We start from the raw sequence: 27,968 nt of genomic DNA, 5'->3' as shown, positions 1-27,968 counted from the left end.
AGACTGATAACAACGGAAGAGGTTAATACCACCAATTTAAAGTGTCTTGTGAATGTTCTTTTTTTCAATTTCCGATCAAAGGTGATTACGTGTTTTGTAAAATTGTTGTGTAAACAAATCTGATCTTTGTGTATTGACTGGAGGTTTTTAAAAGACTTATTGTTTACAACCTCTAGTATTTGTCATCTTTTGACGGTATCAATAACTATTTTAATAATGTTGATTTCGTGAACCTTTGTACCGGTTTACGTGAGTACATATTATTTCTTACAATTTGTAAATATTTCTCTTTTTGTTTGTAATTATATTAACCAGTATATGATTTGTGTTAAGAAAAGTAGAGAAAAGTTCATGCATAACTTCGTATTCATTTCTTGTTGGTCTGAGTATCAGTGTACTATCCAAAGTCTACGTTTTTGAGGCATGGCTGATCATAACATGTTTGGTTTTGTTCTGCATTAAAAAGAATTGTTTGGACTTATGGCATTTCATAGACGTATTTTCTTGACCCTGTGAAATCGTTAAGTCGTGAAGTAATTTTAGTAACGTCTTTTTTCGGTTCGTTTTTTTTTTTATTTCCTTTTTTGTAATTGTGCTGTCGGGTTCTCTTAGACTTGCTATTACGAAACAGTCCTGTTTAGGATCTCCCGCCTCAATTTTGCTTGAAAATTTAAACCTGTGGTCAACAAGGCCAGCCGAAGGACACCTCCGGGGTGGGAGTTTCTCGCTACATGGAAGACCCATTGGTGGCCTTCGGCTGTTGTCTGATCTATGGTCGGGTTGTTGTCGCTTTGACACATTCCACATTTTCTTTCTGAATTTTATCTTTATAACAATCCCTTAATTACAGAGATCATACTTAACTACATCAACCTTTGTAATAGAGTCAATCGTTACCATGCAGTTTAAATATTAAATTTCTTCGAATCCCTTAACCCTTAATTCTCTCCGCGCCAGAAGTGGCATAAGGCTTCTCTGGTTTCTGTAACAAGCTCTTTTTTTACAGAGTTGGGTTGTTAGCCCAACGTCCAACCTCCGCTCTAGTGGACCGGGTTTTCTCTCTTGGTATTATTCCCGTAGATGATCGCCATGCTAACGGATTGCACCTGTCCGGATTTCTTTCAGGGTTGTCTCCTATAGCCTCCGACTTTCCACAGTAACCCACAAGGCAGTTGGGCTATGTATCCATAGCTGGGGGTTCGGTTTGTAGGCACCAGGGCGTATCCACTCACCGGTGGGCCTAGCATGCCTTGCATCTAGGGGCCAAACCTCCTCCTCCATATCTGGGCCACATAGGTCTTACTGCATGAGAGGCTGTAACTGGCAGGAAAGACTTACGCACTTGGCTCTCCTTTTCACAGCAAGCAGCTAGCCAGTGATGAATGCTGAAAGCCAGAATGTCAAGCAGACACAACACACATACAGGTGCGCATCAGTCATTTGACATATAAATAACTACAAGAAAAGCACAATTATAGTCTTTTGCCATGACATTTTGTGTTCACACAGTCATTTTACAGACTTTTTCTCCGAATACATGAACTAAATTCGAGAAACGGTCGCACTAACGTTTCAAATGCTTTAGAATATTTTAACGTTAAAGTTGAGATTTTGCGTAAATATTTTCAACCCAGTTTTGATGAGGTTTTTAAAAGTAACTCCATTTTTACTAAGGTACATTATACCAACATAAGCATAACGGAGGTTCTTGGTGGGGTTTACAGAAAAGAGAATAATAATGGAAAGGTGTAGAATAAAGGACTAAAAATACAGAATGGAGAAAATTAGGTCCAGAAAATAAAAATAATGGGGTGCTAAAAACTAATAAAAAGATAAAAACATATGCAGTCAACATTCATTAGGAAAACAGAAAAATGCATTAAAAATAATAATGGAAAAAAAAAACGAAAACAAAAAACAACCCTCAACTATACCCTTATAAAGACTTATAAAAAATCCAAACAATTATAGATTCACAAATTAACCTATTGATAAACTATACATGTTTGGTTTGGTGTTAAGTACATGTAGATGGTGTAATTTTAAATAAAATAATTATACAACACAATTTGCAAGTATCTAGCGATTGACTAGAATTAACGAAACTGAATGTAGACATGACGAAAATATGACGGAAGATGAAATGACGCATACCATAAAACACAGTTTTACGTTATATTATTCAAATTTATTGAAACGTGTGAAATTGAGCCAAACTAATTCAAAATACCTTTGAATTATCATGTTATGTGATCGTTTTACCTTTTCAAAACCTCAAAGAAATTATATCTTTTCTGATTTAGAAATGTTGGAATAGGAATCTCTCTCTCTCTCTCTGTTTATACGATTGTCTGGAGTTGTCTCCCTTGTTGTTAATGTAATGCAATTTCAATGTACAGGTAGTGTTTAACATTCGTGTCAACACCCAATAACATGGTCACGAAAAACATCTTTAGACATTTGATATTTTGATCGAAGTTTAATAATGTCTTAAAACACTATAAAATCACGATCAAAGAAACTCTTACTTAAGGCAAGAACGATTTAGGTTCATCAAGATGTCATTTGCTTTCAATTAATATACGCAATATTATTTTTGAACATGCATAGTTCTCAAACCAACCGTTGATTTCAACTATTCATTTCTAGATGCATGGCATATTACTTTTAAAATGCACTTTCGCTTAATTTAGTGTTTTAATTTAATCTATATTTACCAAAGTATTGAATAATGAGTGTTCCGTAATGACTGTTATATGTCCAATGTCCGTAATAATAGTCTGAGGAATTCTGTAATGAATGGTCCGGGGCAACACCGAGGGTTATTACAGCCCTAATATCCATTATTACTTAACGTAATAATATATCAGAGACATTACGAAAACACGTCCGACAGCAGTAAATAGTATATTTATCCCCCAAGGAGGAAATTTTTGTTTAAATGCAAAGTTTGAATTGAAAATGAAGCAATTTTTTATTTGCTATTTCGACATTTTTTTTCTCACCAATAATGAAACAGAATTCTTAAAGAGGTATAAACAAATGAAAGTACTATAATGCTTGTGAAAATATGGAAACTATCGTTCTCTTTAAAATCGAAAAACACACACATACACATCGCGTTCATCTATGATGCTGCAAAGCAATTCAAACCGTCTTAATACAGACAAAAGGTTAAGTTGTGTTTGACACAAAATTCAAAAATAAATATATCAGTATGGATCTCCTTTTGTATCATAGAAATAGTTAGCTATATGTCAAATTCCACTGACAGTGCATGGTCTTTGAGTTTTTTAATTTTAATACCACGGATCTGTACAATTTTCGTATAAATACCATGTTGGGTGTCACATCTAAGTAGAATCTCTTAATACCCTTCCGGAGCACATATAATCATTCCCGTTTTTAGATGGATTTCGTTTTGCTTATTTTTGGTAGACTGTTGGTTGTCTTTTGATTGTTTTTTATGTCTGTTTTTGGGGAGGAGTATTTTGGCATGATTGTTTTTTGGAAGGGGTATTTTGGCATGATGTTGTCGTTTCTCTTCGTCTTATTTTGAGTGCACCTTTTGGCTGCCGACTCTCGTTTCTTTTAATATAATTCGAAAATTAAAACCTTAAGTAGACAAACGTACATTTTCGTAATATCTGTTCCATAAATAACAAAAGAATACTCAATTAATTCAACCTTCTTGATTGAATCAGTTGTTAACAGAATAAATATAACATGTTTTCGAATATTTTATGAGGTTCTTTCACACGACCATCTTTCTGTATATCCTATTTTAGAAAATAAACTCAGAATTGCTTCGAATCGAGTATTTATTTTCAGCATGTTTAATTATTCGTGAAATATACTTTTGTAAAGTAGATTATAAGAATGATTTTTTTAATAAAGTCTCATGAAGTGTTACTTTTACTGTGTTTCATCCCCAAAATAATGATAGCCACTAGAAAATAACAACTCTATATAACTTATATTTGCAACTCACGAAATTGTTACGTAGTTAACTGGAAGGCTAAACGTTGGGTTAACGCCATAACAAGTTTTCTGCATATAAAATTATCATAAATATTATATTATGCAAAGATTAAGGATAAGCTATTTATTTTCTTTACATACGTATTTTAGAATTTTTAGATTAAAAAAAACCCACTCTAATAGAGCGTACCGGTGGTCGGCCAACAAGTTTAAGAAATGATTTGGTATATTTTTATATCGAAAATTCAACGTTAACAAAATCGATATGTATTTTTCACAAGAATAACAAAAGTTATCAATGCAATAGAAAAAATCGTAGTGTTTCTGCTCGGCTCTTAGAACAAAACAGCTGATAACGCGATCTGAAGAAATTGACATGTTTTCTGAAATCGACAACTGACAACTTTGAACTCGAATAACAGAAATCTAGTACATATCAATACGTTGACACGATTCTATGGTGTTTATTTCATTACACAGGAATCATATTTATATTAGACAAGCAGGATATTAACAATTTACTATTTTATTGATTTTAGTGGTAAGTAAAATTGATATTGAATGAACCTATACTGATCTTTATGTAGTTTGCATTTTTAATAATGTTGTACAGAATTTCCACATTCCGTTCTGAAGTAATAAACATTTCAATATCCTGTGAAGAGATTATTTATTTTAACTTTATAATTTTTCAAAATGTTTATACAATGTTAGTGTTAAACCTGTCTTTGAATTATTCTAAATATTATTGAGAAAACTATTATAGATCAATTTCTTAATAGTTTTCCCCCTGATTGGTTTCAAAGTAGGCTCATGGTACTTGTAAACCTTTACCGAAACTCGGCTTTTACGGCATGTATGAACCGACCGGTCACTATCAAATTTCTGGTATTGACCACTTAATCACTGTATATAGAGAGGCGATAGGAGGGATGTCGTCCGAATTTCCCGATAAACATTTTTAACATTCTTTCCAGTTTTCCGATAAGGTTAAATCCGAAATTCCCGCATAAATAAAGGTTTACCCAGACACGCCGACTAAAAAATCCTTCCGCCCCTCTAAATACGATACTAGACACTATTCGTTAGGTAAACACCAAGTTGTACATCTAGTCATTGATATTGGCATTTATAGCAAATCTGACTGGATTAAATTGTTTATCAGGTCAAAATCTATCTGCTCTGAAAATTTCAGATGAATCAGACAACCCGTTGTTAGGTTGCTGCCCCTGAATTGGTAATTTAAGGAAATTTTGCCGTTTTTTTTATATTATCTTGAATATTATTATAGATAAAGATAAACTGTAAACAGCAATAATGTACAGCAAAGTAAGACCTAAAAATAAGTCAACATGACCAAAATGGTCAATAGACCCCTAAGGAGTTATTGTCCTTTATAGTCATTTTTTAACAATTTTCATAAAATTTGTAAATTTTTACTAACATTTTCCATTAAAACTACTATGCCAAGTTCATTATAGACAGAGATAATTGTGAGCAGCAAGAATGTTCAGTACAAACACATCACCATCACCAAAACACAATTTGTCATGAATCCATCTGCGTCCTTTGTTTAATACTCACATAGACCAAGGTGAGCGACACAGGCTCTTTAGAGTCTCTAGTTTACTTTAACTGATTCAAACGTATGCTGGTCTATATATTATATTCGTTCTTTGGCATTTCATAAATATCATCATATTCCTCATTCAAAGTGATTATTGTATATAATTACACCTTATGTAAGAATCCGGGTTTTTGATTGGTTAATAGCCAGTGTATTTTTCACCAATTTACTGTTATCAAATGAATATCGTTCATTTTTAACGCCGCCGGGGTATTTGCTAAAAGGATATGCCTTTTTTACCCTCTCTGCCGTGGTATTTGCCAAAAAATACTCTATCCGACTGGACGCTTGTAACGTCACGATCATCAATGCGTTTTAGTACATTAACATTCGGTGTAATTAAACAGATATATCATGTTATTGAGGGGTATTTGCGAAAAATACCAGTCTTGAGAATGAATTTCCCTCGCCTTACGGCTCGTGAAATTTAACATTCTCTCGACTGGTATTTTTCGCAAATACCCCTCCTTAACATGATATATCTGTTCAATATTATCCTTCGTGGTCCTTCGACATTTTTGTCTTTGATATATGCATATGCCTGCTAAGAAATCAACATTTTATACTATACCGAGGCCGAAATTTAAATAAAGGTAGATACATATAGTCTTCCAACTTCACGAGGCATATTATTTAAAACTGTCATGCTACCTAGTCATATCATTTCCAGTCTTCACCTAAGTTGTTGTTAGTCTGTTAAACGATTAGACAAAAATAAACCAGAAAGTGACCACTATGGACGATACATGCAAAGGGTTATTTTTCCATTAAAACCAGTACTAATTTGGTGTGAATAACACTACATAGTTGTTCGAAATACAAAAACTACTATATAAATCAGATTGAAACGAGATGAGCAACACTTACTTATATGCAACTGCTTTTAATAAAAGAACTGTATAAGATTGATTACCATGCTATATGTTTTAACTGGAGAAACTTATCAGATGCTTGTCAGAGACTCTAATCTGTCCTTTTTAAAGCCGCTTTACGGGTATGTTATATTTTATTAATTAATATTCTGATTCGCCACTTTGATGGAAAATATTTTTTTTATTATTCATTTTTCTGACAGTGTAACAAAATATAAGTATAATGTGATTCGAAAGAAATTTAAGGATTCCTATGAAATTTTTCTCTAAAAATCTACGTCTCATAAACAATTGTAGATCTGTAGATTTAAAATAGCCAGCATGCATTTGTGGTATTGACAACTTAATCACTGTATATAAGAAAGGGTGTTGTCCGGACTTCCCGATAAACATAAAACATCCTTTCTCGCGTCCCTTTTATGTTAAATCCGAAATTAGTATGGCGTTCATTATCACTGAACTAGTATACAAAAAATTATATTTGTTTAGGGGCCAGTTGAAGGACGCCTCCGGGTGCGGGAATTTCTCGCTACATTGAAGACCTGTTGGTGACCTTCTGCTGTTGTTTTTTTCTATGGTCGGGTTGTTGTCTCTTTGGCACATTCCCCATTTCCATTCTCAATTTTATCATATGTATTGACCAACACACTTTGCACATCCAAGTTCTGTATATTTCTACCTAAAATAATGATAAAATTGATCATTTATATTAAGATTTACAGGATATATAAGTTCAAGTGTATACATACTATACTTGTGGTGGTTTCCTTATAACGCTTTTTTTTATGAATATGTAACAAAAATTATAAATGCTCTAACACTTAACAATGGTCCAATTTGCTATTTGAAAAGCTTGATGCAAATTTTTAGTTTTTATTAAGAAAGAAAAAATGTATCGAACGTCAATATACATCTCTCAAATTCTTAATATTAATAATTTGATTAGATTATGGATGTCATCCATCTATGATATTTTAGTAAAGGCACTCTTTTTTGCCAATTTAATAGTTATTATCATACAAATTTAAACGAACAAGGATGAATAGAGAGTATAGATAATATCACTCTTGGTCTTCTTCCGACCGGCAGTAGAACCATTTGCCAATGTTGGGTGTCCGTTTGGTTGTGCTGGATATACAAGTACGCAGCCACGTCAAGTCAGAATTCGGACGTACAATCCGGTGCTTAATGTTAAGAGAGTGTCATGCTCTCTGCATAGTAAGAAACCTTACAACAAATCTTTCAGGGATCCTTAGGTGGCCTGTTTCAAGGCTTAATATCTTACCCTTTCTAATATACCCTCATTTTCCAGTGGTAGTCGGAAATTCTTCTTTCTTTATCCTGGGCAGCCCCTTTGAAGGACCTATCTATTGAATTTATTGCTAAAATGTGTTACCGTCCTTAACATGCATGAAATATTTGCCACTGGACGTTAATGAGCAACAAATCAATCAATATACAATTAGAAGGACCATGTGCTTCAGATCAGAATAAATGATTACATTGCCTGTAAATAAGAACTTATACTTAATTAGCTAACAAGAATCGCGAGGCATTCCAAAACAAGATTTTTATTCCCAATAAAACGCAACAGTCATGACAGCGCGTGCATTCCATGACAACGCACAATAATGCACAAAGAAACATAAAATACTTGATATAACTCGTAATTTCATGCTTGTAGCATAATAATGTAGTTATAAGAATTAATTTTGATGTGTCGATTCATTTTTTTAAATGGAAGTTCTTCATAAAAAAAATGTGCTTCGGTTAACGCATTACATCCCAATAAAATTTCAAAATAAAGCATTTCTTAATTATCAATTACAAATTTAATTGAAAACTGATAGAGTACTCTTTAATCAGGTGACCGTGTTTACCACGCCCGCTCAGGCGGAAGTAACTAACGTAAGTAATATAATATGCATACGTCTGCAAAAGGTTATTAAAATTTATATAGAATATGATTTCTTTATTTTCGTTTCAACAAACCTTTTTACTATTTATTTATCGCTTTATGATTTCATAATCATTCTTATATACAAATATATTGTTTTGGAGACAATGACATAATTGCATTCAAACATGAAATTACTAAATTTCAATACTTGTATTTCTATTATATATTTATAGTAATCCTCGTGAAAAAGGGATCCCAACCTAAAAAAAAATATATATCTTTTAAATGAGATCTTGGGCAAACCTCCAAAACGTATTTGAACGACTTATCAATTGCATGGGAATTTAGAAGTTATCCAATTTCTAGAAAAATAAACTCATCATAGATATCAGGATTGAATTTTGTATTTACGCCAGACGCGCGTTTCGTCTACAAAAGACTCATCAGTGACGCTCGAAGTCCAAATAAAGAACGAAGTTGAAGAGCATTGAGGACCAAATTCTAAAAAGAGTTGCCAAATACAGCTTAGGTTATCTATTCCGGAGTTAGAAAAGCCTGAGTATTTCAATAATTCAAAAGTTTTGTAATTTCAAAAATTCAAAAATTTTGTAAACAGTAGATTTATAAATATGACCATATCAATAATAATTCATGTCAGCACAGTGCCATGTCAGCACAGTGCTGACTACTGGGCTGGTGATACCCTCGGTGAATTAAAACTCCAACAGCAGTGGCATCAACAAGCTTTAGAACTTTGGAATTTGGGAATGGGTGTCATTTATTCGATTGTTTCGTTTTTAATCTGTGTGTGTTCTAATTTGCTAGCTCTTCTCTTGTGGTTCAGAGCATATTACAATTTTACTGTTTTTCGAAGAAGTGTTCAGGTGGCATCTTTTTGTATAAATCATCATAAAGTTTTTGGAACCCAAATCGTCGGGGTTTCGTCTTTTCTTTATTGACATTTATAATTCTCCGATCCGTATCGTTCCTGTTCAAGTCATGTGATTTGACTAAATGATTGTCTTGAAATACAACATTAGACCCTCCCGAATCCTGCCTATGGCAACGTAGATCAGCTTGGCGAATATGCATTGGCTAAATGAGCATTTTCAGCTTTCCGGCTACAATCGATTATGAACAATATGTAGGGATATATCAGCATTTAACACACGATGCCAACTTCCGTCTTCTCTTGTAATTTTCATTTGAAGAAAAAGTAGATTAAACACGCCGATTAAAATACTGCATGTGATGTCCCTTGTTAGTTCTTAAGATGTTGAAAGTGGAACTTGTAATGTATGTATTGATAAAAGAAAAATTCTACAAAGGTAAAATTTATTTCAAAAGACTATCTTTTAATTTCTTTTAATTTGTTTCTAAATGCAACGGAATGTCATAAACAGACAATTTATTTTGAAAATATAGTGTTATAATGTCATTGATTACAACAAATATTGTGTTTCAATAATTTGAGGACAGACCCAAAATACCCGGAGGTTAGTGTTGCTGTAGGCGTTTAATGATACTTTTGTATATGGGAGATTACAGTTACTTGTAACACTCAGTGTGACCTCCGTAAGTAAGATTTGTAACGTACTTGTATTTAAAAAGCAGATGTGGGAATGTGCCAATGAAAAAGCAACCCGACGGAAAAACAATTAAAGAAACGTGCATAGCGAAGCATGCAGTCAACAATGGGCAGGTGCCGATACAACATGTAAATTCCTGAATTACCCCATGTCGAGAAAAGTTACGAATAAATTGAACAGCAGCAATCAAACATCTGCTACCAACACCGAATTCTTCTTTATGAAAAAGATTCATATAGATATTGACGGTATATCATGCAATCTCAGATTGTTCAAATGTTGGAGTTTTTTTCTTTTCCGAGTTTGCAGAAAGTAGCATGTTTTGCCGTTATAAGGCTTAACATCTTCATAAAAAATCTCCATCGGATATGGAAGATGTATGTTCTGGTCGTTTGAATCTTTTGCTATAAAATGAATGGTTTTACACTAGTCATTTTGGGGCCCTTTATAGCTTGCTGTTCGGTGTGAGCCAAAGCTCCATGTTGCATACCGTACTTTGACCTATTATAGTTTTTCTTTCACAAATTGTGACTTGGTTGGAGAGTTGTCTCATTGGCTCTCATACCACATCTGCTTATATCGATGTAACCCGCTGTTCTAATTATATAGTTAATATCACTCGGATTTAAAATTAAAATTACTGTCTAGTATACTTTTTTAATTATATAGTATTTTAGTTTTTAAATATTCTTAATAATTAATGAACGATATAACGTTTACAATTATTTTTCCAAACATATATCCTTTATATTCAAATGAAATGTATTATAAAGTATGATTTCTTTAAATAGGCAAGTTGACGTTTTTTAACATTGCAAAAGAAAGGGGAATATTTAATCATTAATTCAGGGTACACTAAGGACTAAATGTATTCGATAAGAATATTAATATAGGGTTCTGGCACTCTCTTTGGTATACACTTTGGTGAAGTATTTCACACACTCCCTTCAAAATATCATACTGACGTCGAAGTATGCAATACAAAACAAATATACTTCGTGTTAAGCAGACAAAGATATAAAATATTTAAATGTTTTGATACAATCATTCACCTCGTTTAGCCTCGTACGGAACCCAATACACTAAGTAATTATACCGATAATCTGATAGGATTTATTTAAAATTTAAATAAGACAGATTTTTATACACTTGTTATATTGAAAGATATATCGGATTGGAAGTTAATACTTAATGTTACAATGTAAAATTTATTCAAATTGGATACACTTCCGTATGTTATGTCAAAGTAAAATGGAAATTGCATACGAGTTTTAAAATATAAGGTATGTTTATTTGTATTTAAAAGGTATTTATGTTTATGATAAGATTTCATATTGAATTTTTAAGTCTGAGACTTTGTAGTGATTTGGGTAATCTTGACAAGTTGTTATTTCCTCATATAACCTGTGCTTATTTAATTAAAATAATTATGTGATGTAGAATAACACATAGACAAAACCTTTACATTTTAACACCCCACGAGTTGTTACACGGTTTCTTAAAAGTTTGAAGCCCATGGCACTTCAAGTTCTAGTCAATGTAATGGATTTAGCGTTACGGTATGTTCTCAACGGACGTGGCAGCGTATTTATACATCCCAGATAGCCAAACACAAAATAAGATGCGGTATGAATGACAATGAGAAACAATGAATGCATAAGGAAAACATGCACCGTAACATACGAATTAAAATGTACTGTAACCGAAAGGTGCCATTGATTATGGTAAATCTATAGACACAAACACAAATCAGAAGGTTGCCCTTTCTAGTTCCAAATTTCCACGTTATCAAGTTTTGGTTGTTATGCAGGTTTCTACTAATCTGATAATGAATTTTACAGGAATATGACAGTTGTTGTCCATTCGTTTGATGTGTTTGAGCTTTTGATTAGGGACTTTCTGTTTTGAGTTTTAGTCGGAGTTTGTTATTTTTTGCCATTTTACAATTACATTTCCCAGACAGTTTCAACAGATTTATTTGAACAAAAGGCATTAGTTAGTGAATCCATAGTTTTATCATTGGTTTGTGTACTTTGTAACAAAAATAAAATGGGTATGCATATTTTGAGAAGGACGCTAGTCGTAAACACAGAACTCAATATTGAAACATTCTTATAGTCTCGCGATATCGTTAATTTTGTCACATAGTAAAACTTTGACTTCCGACTTGAAATTTTATTTGATAAAAAATATTCTGCTTATATTAATACGCTTATTTCAGTGGTACTAGAACGTCCCGCCCTTCATCTCAGTAGGCCAGTACTAGAACTTACCGTCCTTCATCTCAGTCGCCCCGTACTTGAATCCCCCCCTTCCTCTTCATCTCAGTCGCCCCGTACTTGAATCCCCCCCTCCTCTTCATCTCAGTCGCCCCGTACAAGAACTTTACCGTCCTTTATCATAGTCGACCCGAATTTGAACTTCCCGCCCTTCTTCTCAGTCGCCCCGTACTAGAACTTACCTTCCTTTATCACAGTCAACCCGTACTAGAACTTCCCGCCCTTCTTCTCAGTCGCCCAATTTTAAGAACATACTTTTAAGACAGACAGCTAGATTCCATAAACATTCTATGTATACACATGCCAGAGTCTGAGCTTGATTTACTATATGATATAAAAACTAAACTGACGAAAAAAGGTCATTTATTCAAAACATAAAATGCAAAAAATACATTTTGCAAATAAAACATTTGACATAAAAGTTCATATTTAATATGAAATAATAATACATAATTAATACGAAATTACATCCACTAATATCATATTAATTGAATAAATGACAAAGAATAGCAAAGGTGGGGAGAAAAATCTGCCCCATAAATAAACATATATATATATATATATATATATATATATATATATATATATATATATATATAACGTGACGGTACCCAAATTGCACCTATTTTGACAGTTTTTTTCAACTACGTTTTTTTATGATCAAGACAAACATTTCCATTTTGTGTTTATTTTGTAGCCGTATCCTTCTTTATTATATAGGTACACCAATTTGATTTTCAATTCATATGGAGTCATAGAAAAATTGGTCTGAATTGAATAACCTCCAAACCATCAATGATTCTGTAATGAGTAGTACCCAAATTGCATCCATGCTTAAATTTGCATCGTCAAAAGTCGAATAACAGAGCTTTTGTTTATTTTTTTCAAATATTTTGAACAATTGGATATTTGTCCATGCTTACTCTTCTTTTTTTAAGAAATGGATACTTGAAACATATTGTAGTTGCTAATTTTAAAAAGATGACGTTTTGATGACGTCGCATGGCGACGTTTCAGTACATTTTGCTTTTTCAGTAAACACTTCATTTGTTGATAAATACTGTAAACGTTTTGTGTATATCTAAATATATTTACCTATGTTGAAAGACGTGCATACTATCGGATCATAAAAATACAACTTGTTTAGTCTCTAGGAAATCTTGTAAGACTTCCACTGCTATTTTTGCTAAATAGGTGCAATTTGGGTACCGTTACGTTATATATATCTACTTCAAAAGATAACATTAAGGGAGGCATGTGGGGGGGGGGGGCGAATTTTTAACAAATTGTTTGATTAAGATCACAAGTTAACACATCAAATGCTGATGATAAAAGGAAGTTACCACACCGCACTACACCTGAACTCGTGGTGACACCGCAAGATCGTTTACTAATAAAAAAGATGATATCCAATCATTCAGTGAAATTTCTCTGCACGGGAACACATGTTATCTAATTTCAACAATTTATCGTTTAATTAAGTAGGACACTCTGACCCTTTGACCAGACTAGAGACAGCATAAATTTACAGTATAAATAGTTCACTCTTTATTTAAGTCTAAGTAATAAACAATTAAAACAGAATTATCTTCTCTGCTGTCTTAAATTATTTTATTCAGCTTAATTTTCAATTAGCAAAATTAAAATTGGTTATTTGATATATCTGTAATTTATAATCGTGCTGAATATGTATGAAATATTTGCCACTAGACGTTAAAGCATTTAACAAACAATATATCAGACGCCATCTTAAGGTGGTACCTAACACTTTGACTAAAATTAATTTGGCTCGTTTAATTTTCATAAAAATTTGACCAAATATTTACTTTTGCCCTTTGAAAAAAATTTCAAATTTCAAAAAAACTTGAACCAATCACTTTCTTGGAAAAAATTGGTTGAATATATAGCAGTTTGACAAACACTAATTTGGATCATTGAGAGGCTTAATGTTTCCTTAACAATACAACGTGATTAAAACGTTTAGCTGATTTTACAGAGTTATCTCCCTGTAGTGTTAGGTACACCCTTAAGACAATAATTCATTTTTTCCCAATCTAATGACTAAAGTCATTTGAAAAGTTCCCGCCAAATAGGTATAATGAAAACAGTTTAGTAGAATACTCACTGTCTTTGAGTTGATAATATGTAAGAAAATACAAGAGTTGGATGACTAAAGAAAGACTCACATCCGCAATTACAAAAAGCAAACAAAATACACAGAATCCCTCAACTCACTTCGCATACATGTTTGAACACATGAACCCTACAATTTGTCCACATTGACCCAAAAACTGTCATACACCTTAACTTAACCTTTGGTTAACCTCAGTAAATTTTATATACAAAAGTAAACAACGAAAAATCGTAAAATTGCCATAAAGCAGTGTTATACATAATGATGTTAATATTAGTTTCATTCACATATCAATAAAACTTTTATTCGGATGCGCTTTAAATTTTCCTTTTTCATATCTTACAATGATTTTTTTTATAGCGAAACAATTTGCACCCAAGTGACAAATATTTTCCAGAAGGAAAATATATAAGTGGCGAAAATATATAATCATGGAAGTTATCAGCGCTATCAAAAGTAAAACGGTAAATATGAAATGCACCTGGTTTATTTTGATTTGCATATCTAAGACTTTAAAAGTGCTAGTAATTGTTTTCAGCTTAAACATGACATTTAAAACTTATGGGCAAAGTATTCAAATTAAAAATAAAGAAATACCGTTATAAAGTTTAAGTCTTTTTATGATGGTTCTTTAAAGAAATGGTTTTTCTAGTTTAAATATTAAATAAAAAAATTCAGATTCATAATCAGCATACTATTTTTTATTATTATCATTGACTAAAGTAAATAAATTTCATTTTCCATTCTCAGAGATTTTAGCATCAAATACCTGACACAGTAAGGAAATAAATTAAACCTGATGAAAAGGCATCGATTTGAGTATAGCTTCACATTGATAATTTTTCACAACTTGTCTCTTTGAAGAAATGTTAAAGATTCTTCCTTTTAATTTTTTTTTGGACTTTTAATTTCTCTTTTAAAATAAGAAGTTAAGAATAAATTGACAAACATCAGCAAACAGCTGAAATTATTAATCGGTTTGAGTTGAAATATTAGAATGTTGACTGCTGTACCCTACTTTTTATATCTGTTTGTTTTGTTCACACATAGTTGTCAATATAATGGAATTTTATGAGACTTTCATACAGGTGAGAGGTTTTGCTTGATAAAAAGACAGGTTTAATCCATCATTTTCTACATGTATCAATTCAGTATTGTGACAGTTGTTATCCATTCGTTTGATGTTTTTGAGCTTTTGATTTTGCCATTTGCTTAGGGACATACCTTTTGAATTTTCCTTGGATTTCGATATTTTTGTTAATTTCATTTTTGCTAAAAAAAAATCAACTGAACAATTTCCTAAAAGTGTCTCAAAATCTAATGAACTTCTCTTGCACATTATGATTATTATTTGAAATTTTGACTTCTGTTTATAATACAAGGATAATGATATTAGATTTAGAAGTAAATAACATTAGTGCTACTAATTTTAAAGCACCAAATGCGTATTTCGACAATACATTTCTATCAGTAACGCTAAAACAAATAATGACGAACTTATAGAAACATGCATGAACAGATATATTCCATATTATTTTCTAATGACTCAAATTCAATGCGAATTCATTCGTTTATTTTCAACATTAAAATTGAAAATTATAGGAATGCATAATTTCAATCCTAATAAATGAAAATGATAACCATGTTGAGTCAAGGGCATCAATAAGTGCAAAAAAACGAGATAATGATTGCTATTACATTAACATCATCTGTTTGCATTGCATTCAGTTCAATACTACTACCTTTTCATTTATAGCTTTGTTAACTTGTCATGAAAAAATACGTGAATTAAATTTGTGGTGAGAGGTTTTCGTGATATGTCGTCGAAATGTTTTCAAAACGTTTCAACTCGAAATTAAAAACTGTACGAACTACCACAGGCAACATTATTTATAATATAATATAAGTATATATAATTATTGGTAAAATCTTGGAAGATTGTTTAATTCCTTCCTGTTGTAAATGGATGTCTAGATATATTTCACCTGTGAAATGCTTTGTTGGTTATTTGGTTATTGCATTCTACAATATAATAGGGAACAATATTGCTTAAAACGATGGTGTTAGCATGATTTAATAGTTGAGGCGGATCCAAATATGAAAGACCAAAAAAAAAAATGAAAAACAAAATAAAATATAAGGCAGATTTAGTGGAATATCAGTCATATTTAAATGTTTGAGGTAGAATAAAAGACACTTTTTTCCATATTTATCACAATTAATATTTTGCTGTGTGTCTTTTGTCTATAAAGTTGTCTATAAACAATTTATGTTCTGAGATTTATTTGGAATGTTTCTGGCATATCAATTGTACTTAGAATGTCAGTAAAAAATAGACAAATAGTGAAATATATATTCCAACTTCTGTAATTTCAGTTGTTATTCATTCGTTTGATGTGTTTTATCTTTTGATTTGCCATTTGATTAAAGACTTTCCGTTTTGAATTTTCATCGGAGTTCAGGATTTACTTTATTTTTACTTTACATCACATCCAAATGAGAGAAAAACATACACTGTACGATTCCCGCTAAATACCAGAAATATCAAGTTACATTCCCCTTAAAGAGAAAACTATTCGGTTCAACGTTCAGTTTTGATGAATATTAACTAGACTAGTTTCAGGCTTACAGATAATTGCAATCTTGAATTACTCCTTTTAGTTAAAACACATTAAAATGCATTTCCTTGATAATCTCTACATTGTTCATGCATAATCATTTCCTATCGATAACTCAATAAAGTTCAATTTATTCCATAATAATTATTCTAACTTTCTAATCACATTAAATAATTGTAGTACGTGCACAATTCCTCTACAAAATAATTATGATAATTCTAAGCATTGCATGTTTTAAGTAGCTGCAACATTAAATTTCGGTTCAATCGAATCTTCGAAATCAGTTAATTGAAATTTAATCTCAAATGTTCAAACGAATCAGGAATTAAGCTCAATTAATCCTATATTAAATTAATATGACATTATTTTATGGGATATAATATCCCGATAACTCTTTCCTGAGTTAATTATACTCTTTGAACGAAGATTTGTATTCAATTCGAATTACATGCGAATAAATATATGAAGAAAATTTAGTGACGCGGAATTCCTATTCAATTGTGTTTTGCAATTATTTAGAGATATGATGATTCAAGGTTTGGTTTCCCAATAAAACATTAAATAATGGGAATGACGACAAACTGAGATATGTCAGGAAGAACAACTTAGTCGAATCAAATATTAAGAATGTATGAATTTTTCATGAGGAAATTCAGTTTGAGTGCAAACTTTTCCTTTTTCAATTATCTTAATGGGAATTATTTATCTTGGGAAAAGATTACCTAAGCTGTACTTAGTAAATCTTTCGGAAATGTTCTTTAACTTTGTTTTTTCACAACTTATCCTTTTTTGAGTCAAGGGTCACTAAAAGGTCTTTTGCCGACAAAACGCGCGTCTGATGTCTATGGTAAGTAAATTTATTGTATTTTCATATTCAATATTCTATTAGAGTGTAGCTTCTGACGCGGTGTATTTGGGAAGATGTCTAATCCAGGATCCCGCTTATTTTTTGTCAGAATCCTGTATCCTGCTTCTCGTTGCAATAATAGCTCATAGAATTTCCAGTGTCCTGCTCGACTTCGTTTCCCGTTTTCACGCTTAATTATTTGACTTCCATGTGTCACGCTTAAATAAAATCTGCCGAACCCGCATCATATTTAGACCCTAATGAGACCCACCTTTCGGCATATGATAAGATTCACAGATTAATATAAAAACAATTAGAAAATTTACAAGGTACATACCAATCTTACAAAAAACAATGAGAGACTTTTAAGACACATTATATATTTATGTATAATGTATTTGTGAAAATTATTGACACTGACGAGGGTATTTGTAGATTTGATTTTAGATCTTTATAACTTTGCCGTAAGCTTTGTCTTCGATGTTTCAACTAAAGGACCCTCGAACGAATGTCATACAATCGGGAGACTTGATGCACTTAAACATGGTTCGTCCAGAGTTTTTCTACAGTGGTATTCCAGTTCCGATGCTGTGGTAGAGTTTAAAACATTTGTCATTTCCTATTCTGACAGAGCTTACAAAATATCTAGGAAACATCATTCCGTCGATTCTGAAACACGAATTGTAAATAAACTTTCTGTGTGGCATATATTGACGTTTTAACAAGAAGTGCATTTATTTAAACTGTTGCAAGATTAATTGCAAAATCGACTCTCACGTTCACTTCGAAAAGTAATAAATCTTTGATTTGCAAATGTTCAATATTTACATATGATCTCAGGTTACCAAACTTCTTTCAATATCTCAATTCCTGCGCGATAAATATCTGTCAACTTTACGCCCATATCGTTAGATATCTATATTCAATTCGTACTATAAAAAAATCTCATATAAGTTATTTAATCCGGGTCGTTAGTCCAGAATTAAATACATAAACTGTTGATTAATAGCCAAGTTATATATCGAACTAAATCTTTAATGCAACACAGGGTCTATTTCAAACCTTTTAGTAGTTAGATGTAGCTTTCAAGAACATGACTTGTGTCAAACGTACGTTGACGTAAATATCTTTGATGAAAATTCTATCAATTGTTCTAATTTCGATATTATAATGTGATAACAAGTAATTAATGAAATAAGTGTTTGTACGTAGACAGACTTAAAATGTCCTTCCAAATTGTGTTTATATGACGTCAGAAAGGTTACTTTTTAGAAGGTCTTGGTTTCATATGTCAGTGTGACTAATTTGTTCGTTAATTTTCCCCACAATTATGCACCTTTGTTCTGTTACGGCTATGTATTCCTTATCTTGATCAATCTTTAGTTTTCTATTGGCTTAATACTTGCTCGAACTTTATAACATTAGTTAATTGAGCTTTTCGATTGTTAGTTTGCAAGGGTATAATAAGCAGTTTCTAATTCATTAACCAAACAAAATTGTTTTACTCATGATAATTTCCGTATATTATTGAACGAAATGAATTAATATCATTTTTTTTCGCACGAAAACAAGTTGACATATGAGATCACCCCCAGTTTTTTTAGGGGTTCGTGTTTTGTCAATTATGAGATTGAAAGTCCCTCTGCTATCGTTCGCCCCTATTTGATAGCAAAACCACGAGCAACAGGTTTACGCGATTTGAAGTTGAAGTGCTTATTATTAACTGATGATCTGTGATCTCAATTTCTTTGCTGCATATCTAGTAACTCATAATTAAATATCATTCTGTCGTATTTCTTCTGTTAAAATGTGTTAGAGCTAAACCTTTAGGCTATATCCTTGATTTATGACTACTGAACAGCCGTATAGTACTGTTGCATTTATTTTGCACACACTGTTTCAATGGAGATAGTCAGACATCAGGTTAGTCAACCGGTCTGAAAATGTACCGATTTTGTCCAATCCCTATCGTAGCTATCGTGACTGCGCATGCCTAATATAGCTGCAACCACCAGAATTGTTTTCTTCATGTCAACTAACCAATAAAATAAATTACACAGAAATGCACAAGCAGATTAACATACACACTATAAGGTATAAAGTGGTTATCAAGTAGATCTATTCATTTATCAGTTATTCTAAATTCTAATTATTAATAGGTTTTCCAACTTGTAGTACTATCACAGAGATGCTACCATCCCATAAACATTACATTCATATAACAATTATTATATTGACTGACTTACTCAATCGAAAGATTTTGGTTGGATTTACACGTTTTGAACATTGGAAAATCCTTTTGTTTCATATTCTAGAATTGGATAATTTTAAAAGGATTTTTATTTGACAATTTTATAACATTGATATTTCGTGTTACATTACAATACTATTATTATCGCAAACATCATTGACTGATAAAGTCGTTGTCAAATTAATTCATCTTAAACAATTCAACATTTTTGGCAACTTAATCAACCAGTCGTGTTTATCAGAAACTTTTTTATAGTTTACCTTGCACGTGGAATAATTATGATTCAAATCTGTTCTTTTACAAAGGTAAAAAAGTAAATAGTGTGAATACAAAAGAAATATCACTAGTTCCAATTGAGGTTTGTAAATTGATAGTGTTGTAAGCTTTATTATTTAGAGTTTAATATTCATTTCAGTGAGGAATATGTAGTATCGTTGACTTAAGGTTGGGATTTAAGCCAGGAAGGGTAAGTAAGTATTAGAATACAGTATATAATTAAGGTTTTAATGAAGTATTCCTGTTGATGCTAGTAAAAGTTCATTAGTAACATAGGTACAAAAGCAGCAACACTTTGTAAAAGAATCCGCTGTAATCCGCTTTCAAGTCTTTCATTTCATAAAAGGGGAAAATGAAATTAAGTTACTTGCGTTGGACAAATAATTATTGACTCCAAGTAGAATTTTTTTTTAAAAGGCTATAAAAGCTGACAAAAATTCAAACCAAACAATGTAAAACAAAAGAGGGGCGAAAGATAACAGGGATTTTCAAACTCAAAAAGATCGAAAATAAACAGAAAACGCCCCGGCTAAAAAAAGAAAAAGACAAACAAACAAATAATAGTAAACAAGACACAACATAGAAAACTAAAGATTAAGCAACACGAACCCCATCAATTGTCATATTCCCGACTTGTCTGATAGTTGATTATAGTTCCGTTATATTGTATACATTGGATTCGTAACCCAGAAAGATACAATTGATCAATGAAAAAATAATAGGACCCACAAGCCAAAATTGTGTAAACATACATCACAGACAAACAACACAACTGAGTAGTTGATTATTTTTATAGAAAACACCCGTGGCCAAGAATCGTCTGCTATGGCAAAGAATTATAAAAACTTATCAAGGATACCAGCCTCTTACCCAGCAAGCAGTTACTGCGAATACCTCTATATACATCGATATTTTTTTGTATATTCATTTGTGCATTATTCAAGAGTCGTAATATTAAAAACACGTGAACATTTCTGAATTTACAATATTAGGTTAAGTAATTGTTGAAAATACATTGATAGTAATGTTAAAGGTAAAACTATTGAAACTTTACCATACTAAATAGACCTTTACTTTTAAGAACAGTATTTGAATAACCTGAAAAAGAGTTGATAACATTTTAATAAATAAACAGCTAATTGTGTCTGATATTTAAATATGCATGATACATATAAATTAGATATGTGTTTGGCAAATAAGTACAAGTTATATTTATTTTTAAATGTGTCAAGTTATTATAAAAATAACAATAAACATTGAAATCTTTTGCAAATAATACATTCGATTCGGTCATTTAAATTGATACCATTTACCGGACAAACTTTTAATAATTTACATATTAGAGACTTATAGGTTTTGCAGATTTTTATATGTTTAATTTAGTAACTGTACATTCAGAAATTATTGCGTGCATTTACTATTGCAATTTTATTTTTTGCGACATTGTGAAAAATCCTGTTCAATTCATATGAAAAAATTCAAAATGCGAGTTTAAATTATTGAGATTATAACCATGTCTCATTTTTCGCAATAATAAAAACATCGCAATAATTCCTGAATTTACAGTACGTCATTTTAATTGATATCCTATAGCGTGTCTTTCTATGTTGTGATGTTGCACCATTATTTCAGGTAAGGGTGAAGGTTGGTACCTATTAAAACTTTAGAACCCGCTGCATATGTTTGCACCTGTTCAAGTCATGAACATGATAATTAGCGATTGTTGTTTGTTGATGTGGTTCATAAGTGTGTTTCTGGTTTTCCTGTTCGAATTTTAGGACATTAGTCGTTTTTTTTTTTTTTTTTTTTTGGGGGGGGGGGGCTTTATAGCTTGCTGTGCGGTGTGAGCTGTCCAATTGGCACGCATATGACATCTCAGTATATCTAGTTAATTAATAGAAATGTTTGGTTCATTATCTGCAATTCATTTGTGTTCAATAATTTACGTAATAGTCCTGTACCTAGTTCTGTTTTCACAGTATCGGTAAATTATAAAAGATTTTTAAAAAATCATACAGGAAAAAGAAAATAATGTCAGTTAGTGTGTACGTTTAAACATTGTAAGATCATATTACAATAGCAGGATTTTTTATTATTTTGGTTTATTTATAATTCAAACTTAATAACTTTTAAATAAACTTGTACTTATTTGCCAAACACATATTTTCTAATCTATTTGTATTATGCTTTATTAGTGTGCTAGTGACCTAATACGATACCCGTATATACGGGGTCAGTGAATTCCATACGCGGGGAGAAATTTAGGACATTTTCCCCGCTATTCTCTCTCTATATATATATATTGTGTATTTAACCAACTAATTATTCTCTGTCCTTTATTTACTATTCCCTAGTTTTTAAGATGTATTTTTTTCGATTTTTCTATAGTCAAGGTCCATGATTATATTCTCTGTTAATCATATCAAGACCATCAAACTTGATATGCTAGGAGTTGAAGCCAAAATTCACAACAAGTGCCGGAAAACAAAAAGATACTTATATAATTAAACAGAAGTATCATAACTATTTGCATTATTGTACTGAAATATTCAAAATGAACAATATGGTATATTTTTTTATCTTAATATTTTTGGGAGAAAAAACCTAGTACTAAGTAATTAAAACTAAGGATTCTATTTTCGCTATAAAATATTGAAACAACATGTATATAATTTCGTGCGTCTGAATAGTTTTCCAGTTTTATCTTCATCCAGAACTCTCAAACCAAAAAAAAATGAATACGAAGGATAACAACACCCATCAACAAATTTCTTATATATATTAAAATAAAATTTACCCATGCTTTGATATCAAATGAAAGGTTACCTGACACGTTTTTAATGTCAGTTATTTGATCATTGTCTCCAACTAAAGAAAACTCAGTCATATCCCAGAAGTTTAATAAATGTTTACTTTTGCATTGCAGAGACATGTTTTACCCTATACATGTTCATACAAGATATATTGAAACAATTCTATAGATATAAAAAGATGTGGTAATGAGACAACTCTCCATCCAATTTATAAAAGTAAACCATTATAGGTCAAAATACGGTCTTCAACACGGAGCATTGACTCACACCAAACAGCTAGCTATTAAGGGCCCCAAAAAGTACGAGTGGTAAACCATTCAAACGGGAAAACCAACGGTCTAATCTATATAAAAAAACTAGAAACGAGAAACACTCATGAACCACATATGTATGTATAATAGTTTTAAAAGTACACACCCATTATTAACAGAATACATCCAAAATTTAAGCTCTTAGGATTGTTGTGATAGTGCATGCTTTACATTTTTATCAACATGCAATCAAATTATCAGATATTTTGGTGGTCATGTTTAAGGAAATTCCCAGTAATGGCCATGCTCTTTAACTAAAAGCTACATCTTTTATATCATTTTCTCAGCTACCTATTCACTTAAAAGCTTTTACAACGTACTTTTGTCAGCCAATTTACATGTATTGGCATCATAAAAACATGCAGGTTTTGTTTCCCTAAAAGCATAACATGTTTAATAAACAATTCACCAGACGAAAACATTTCCTCTATCCTTCGATCTATCAACTACTATTTTAATGTACATCCGATGGACAATAAGAGCTCAATTCGTCTTACTAACATGTAGTAAAGGGATAACATGTGTGGTAGAAAACACTTATTCTAAACATTGACAATACAGGATTGTTTTCTAACAATATGTTTCAAGGTGGCAAATATGTTCTACCAACAGATGTAATGTGAACGTTTTGTTCAAATGTAAGTGTTTTATTGAAAATACTGGAAATAATTTTGTAAAGTTTGTATCTTATATACCAGGTTTTTATTTTGCGCAATTTGAATGCAAAATAAAATGTATATGGTCGCGCATATATCCCCAAACAACATACTCCACGTTTACAGTAGTTGTATTTATATAGCAATTGCTTCTATTGCTTATTTTGTTAAAGAGTTTCCGAATTATAACTATGTTTGTTAAATTATGTTTGTCATATTTATTGTAGTTGTACAGATGACACAGTATGGGAACTAAGAATAGATCTGATGTAGCAACAAAAGGTCGTATTATGAAGCATATAACTCCATCTGAGGATGAGGAAAAGCTTCGACTGAACAACTATGACATGGTTCCAAAACTTCCTTCTGTGAAAATAACACAAAAGCCTCAACAAGGTCCCAATCTATCGGATTTCCTAGACAAGCAAAACAGTACTGTTGAACATAAAAATGGCGGTATAAAACTAAAACCGGTGGGAAAAGAAAAAGCATTTGCGATTCTCAAACAATATAATAGTATAGTATCTAATGAGGTAAACTTAACAGTGAAAAATTTACCATCGGTAAAATTGCCATTTAAGAAACAACCTCATCAGCCACCATTATTACCCAAGCCGGATGTGACTCCACGAAAAGTTCCAATTTTTACGGAGGGAATCAGTTCATTGAGTAAGACTTCAAAACCGTCATTTCTTATTCCGAAAGATAAAGTTCTACGAGCAAATTTACCAAATAATGTAGTCGTCGCTCATAAGAAAGATAACTATTCCATCGGAGTGAAGTTACCTAAAAGGAAATCTCCGAATCAAATCGAAGAGAGTACAAAGTTCAAACAAATGCATAATTTAGGATTAGATAGTCTTCCAATTGTAAACTTGGAAAAGTTCATGAAAACAAAGAAGGACGCTGTCGATGTTGCCAGAGGGTTGAAACCGATACCAAATGGTAATAGAAAAACTAAACCAAGAAGATTAGACCCTATAGCATCGGATTCAAATCTTAAACCATCTATAGAATCGTCCAGATCCTATGATTGGACTTCAGATAGAAAGAAAGCTAATCGATGGAAAGACCAAAATTCAGCTAAATCAGAAGGTAAAGCTAATGTTGTATGGATAGGGAAAAGTTTAAATTTTGGTTCCTCATCGAACAGAACTCGAATACTGAAACAAATGTATCCACAAGAGGAAGCAAACTTCAGAACAAAGCAAGGGGACGAATTAAACCGCATGAAATTTCAAAGTCGTGATCCTTCTGTCTTAGGAGTATGTTCATTGGCGCCAATTGATGTCATTGGACAGTCTACAAAACTGTTCGCAGATATACCATTTAGGGAAAAGTATAAAGGTTTTCCGAAGCATCACACGAGAAGTAATGTACGTGACTATTACTTCGAAACGGATTCCGAAAGTTCGTTAAACGATGATTGGAAAAATATGATAAACAATGCCATAACAAACAGAAGTTCGTCTGCTGAGAGTGGCACGGTCACTCCGCGTGCAGTTCCAAATCCTCCGCCTTCATATGTATCAAGTACACACGATGACGAAGAAGCATTGATACCGTTAGAAATTTCTAAAACAATGCATCGAATTCAAGAGGAAAGGTCAAGTTTAATGATGGATTCCGCATCGAATCGTGTTCAGCAAACATTAAGTGCAGGATCACGTCAACTGCAAACCAGAATGTCCCCGGCTCCAGTAATAACTATCAATAATGCAACGTTGGAGGACGAAGAACCGCCAAAACAAATTCCATCTACTACACCAAGGAAAAGCAAGGAACCAATAATCAGTAGTGTAGTGGAACTTAAGCTTGACCACAAGCATTTAAATGTGCCAAAATTTATTGAATCTGAACGTAGACCACCTGTTAAATTAGACGGGGAATCAAACTCCCAGTCGCAATCGCATAGTTCAACGGATCCTGTTAAATCTAAGACGGTATCAACAGTGTCAGACAATCAAAAATTAAACATTACTACATTACAACTTATAACCACAAATGAGAGGAATTCGCCTCTGCCACCATTTAATTCATTTCTCTCTGATGCAGAAACAGCAGGATTTACGCCACGAAACACATACACGAATGTCAAACTAGACAGTGGCAATGTCGAAACATTGAAGCATTTAACGGTTAACAATAAAACGTTACAATTTATTTCCCCATTGCAAGTTCAGTCAAATGCTAAGCGACAATAGTAATGTTAGTTTTGTTATTGTTGATGTTTTATTTCTGTTGTAAAATTACCAGATGTAATTATACCAAAATCATGACCTAGACTATGTGTCTAAAATGCTTTGGATATTGGTGCAGAAGATGATATGTTGATAACTAAATTGTTACATTTGGTTGTAAAAACACGACGTATAAACTAATATCATAGCATTGAGAGATAGTATTATCAACCAACAACACATTTTTCTTTAAAATCATACAAATTATCGACAAAATTCGACACATTTTGAAACTGTGTACCCAACGTACTTTACCAACACTATACAATTGTAAATTACAACATTGCACCATGTAAACATAAGGGTAATGGGTGAACTAAACATGAAACCGGAAAAGCTTTTACACTTATAGTGTCAATAAAAAAAAAATGAAATACCACTCAAAAATAGGGGATTGAAAAGGGGAAACCTTTGAATATAACTCATAATACGTTTTGTTACAATGTGTTGATCATGATTGACGAGGTTAGTAACCATCGACCAGAAATTGATTTAAATATGCACGACTTGCACATGGCAGTACTAATCTAATGATACCAGGCTTTTAGTTTTGTATGCCAGATGCCTGTTCCATCTACCATAAGGTGGTACTAAACACCTTGATTTAAATTAATTTGGCTCGTTTAATTTTCAGAAAATTTTGACAAAATATTAACTTAGATCCTTTTGTCAAAAATATTTTAAAAAATCGAGCCAAACACTTTATCTGAAAAATTTCATTTAAAATATTTAGCAGTTTGATAAACACTAAATTTGATCATTGAGAAGCTTAACATGTTCTTTACAACAATGCATGATTGAAACGTTTAGCTGATTTTTACAGAGTTATCTCCCTGTAGTGTTATGTACCACCCTAACCTCATTATTAAGCTTGAATCCAACAATTGGAAGGCCAAACCTTTCCTTGTAATTGTGAAGGTTCGGTTACGCAGTTATAATTTGTTTAAGTGTTTTGTAAACTATAATAATTCATAATGTTTTCGTCATTTATCCATATTTTGATAATTCATTTTGTTTTATAAGTAAAATGGAATATGTGCCAATGAGAAAGTATAACCAAATAGTACACAAAAAAACGCATCTAGAGGTTAATATGATCCTAACTGTGTTTCGTCCACTTTCATCCGATTTTTTGTTTGCGTGGTTTTCTGTGAGACTTGCACTTAAATAAACCCACCATAGATACCAGGATTCTGATAATATCGAGAACGAAAGGAAGCTGATGCTGTTTAAGGGAATTGGCTTCTCAGTTTCATAGTAATTAACTTTTCAAAACACTAGTTTATATAGATAGGGGATTAATAAAGGAATCCAAAGAGCAAAAAAAATATATAGGTCACCGTGCTTGTTTTCGAGATATTAGCCATTGAAATTTTGGCGGGAAAATATTCTCTCTTGACTTTTCATAGCTTTATCTTTGACAAGTTGAAGTTCTCAAAAACTGTTAAAAAGTAACTAAAATTTTATAAGACTTTTACAGATGGCTTATCATTATACATGTTAAAGATTTACAGAAAGAAAAATAGGGTCACCGGGCACATTTTTTCAAGGCATTCAAATGGATAAAACCAGAG

General features: G+C 32.0%; 1 protein-coding gene across 8 annotated transcripts; it reads left to right on the top strand.

Annotated features, from left to right (window-relative positions):
- LOC143047729 (uncharacterized) lies at window positions 1–27,835 on the top strand. Of its 8 annotated transcripts, none has more exons than XM_076220942.1 (4): window positions 11,051–11,252; window positions 14,743–14,846; window positions 20,514–20,564; window positions 24,382–27,835. In XM_076220942.1, the coding sequence occupies exon 4, from the start codon at window positions 24,400–24,402 to the stop codon at window positions 26,356–26,358; it is 1,959 nt and encodes a 652-aa protein (XP_076077057.1). In that variant the 5' UTR covers window positions 11,051–11,252; window positions 14,743–14,846; window positions 20,514–20,564; window positions 24,382–24,399; the 3' UTR covers window positions 26,359–27,835. The 8 variants fall into 8 exon arrangements, with proteins under 8 accessions (XP_076077064.1, XP_076077062.1, XP_076077063.1 ...); XM_076220941.1 differs by having other exon boundaries at window positions 20,514–20,568; XM_076220949.1 differs by lacking the exons at window positions 11,051–11,252; window positions 14,743–14,846 and adding an exon at window positions 1–81.
- The last annotated feature ends 133 nt before the right edge of the window (window positions 27,836–27,968 follow it).

The sequence above is a fragment of the Mytilus galloprovincialis genome, chromosome 10 (genome assembly GCF_965363235.1).
Source record: "Mytilus galloprovincialis chromosome 10, xbMytGall1.hap1.1, whole genome shotgun sequence".
In the NCBI taxonomy this organism is placed as follows: Eukaryota; Metazoa; Mollusca; class Bivalvia; order Mytilida; family Mytilidae; genus Mytilus; species Mytilus galloprovincialis.
Note: the sequence above shows the minus strand (reverse complement) of the source record. Positions and strands in the feature narration are given on the sequence as shown.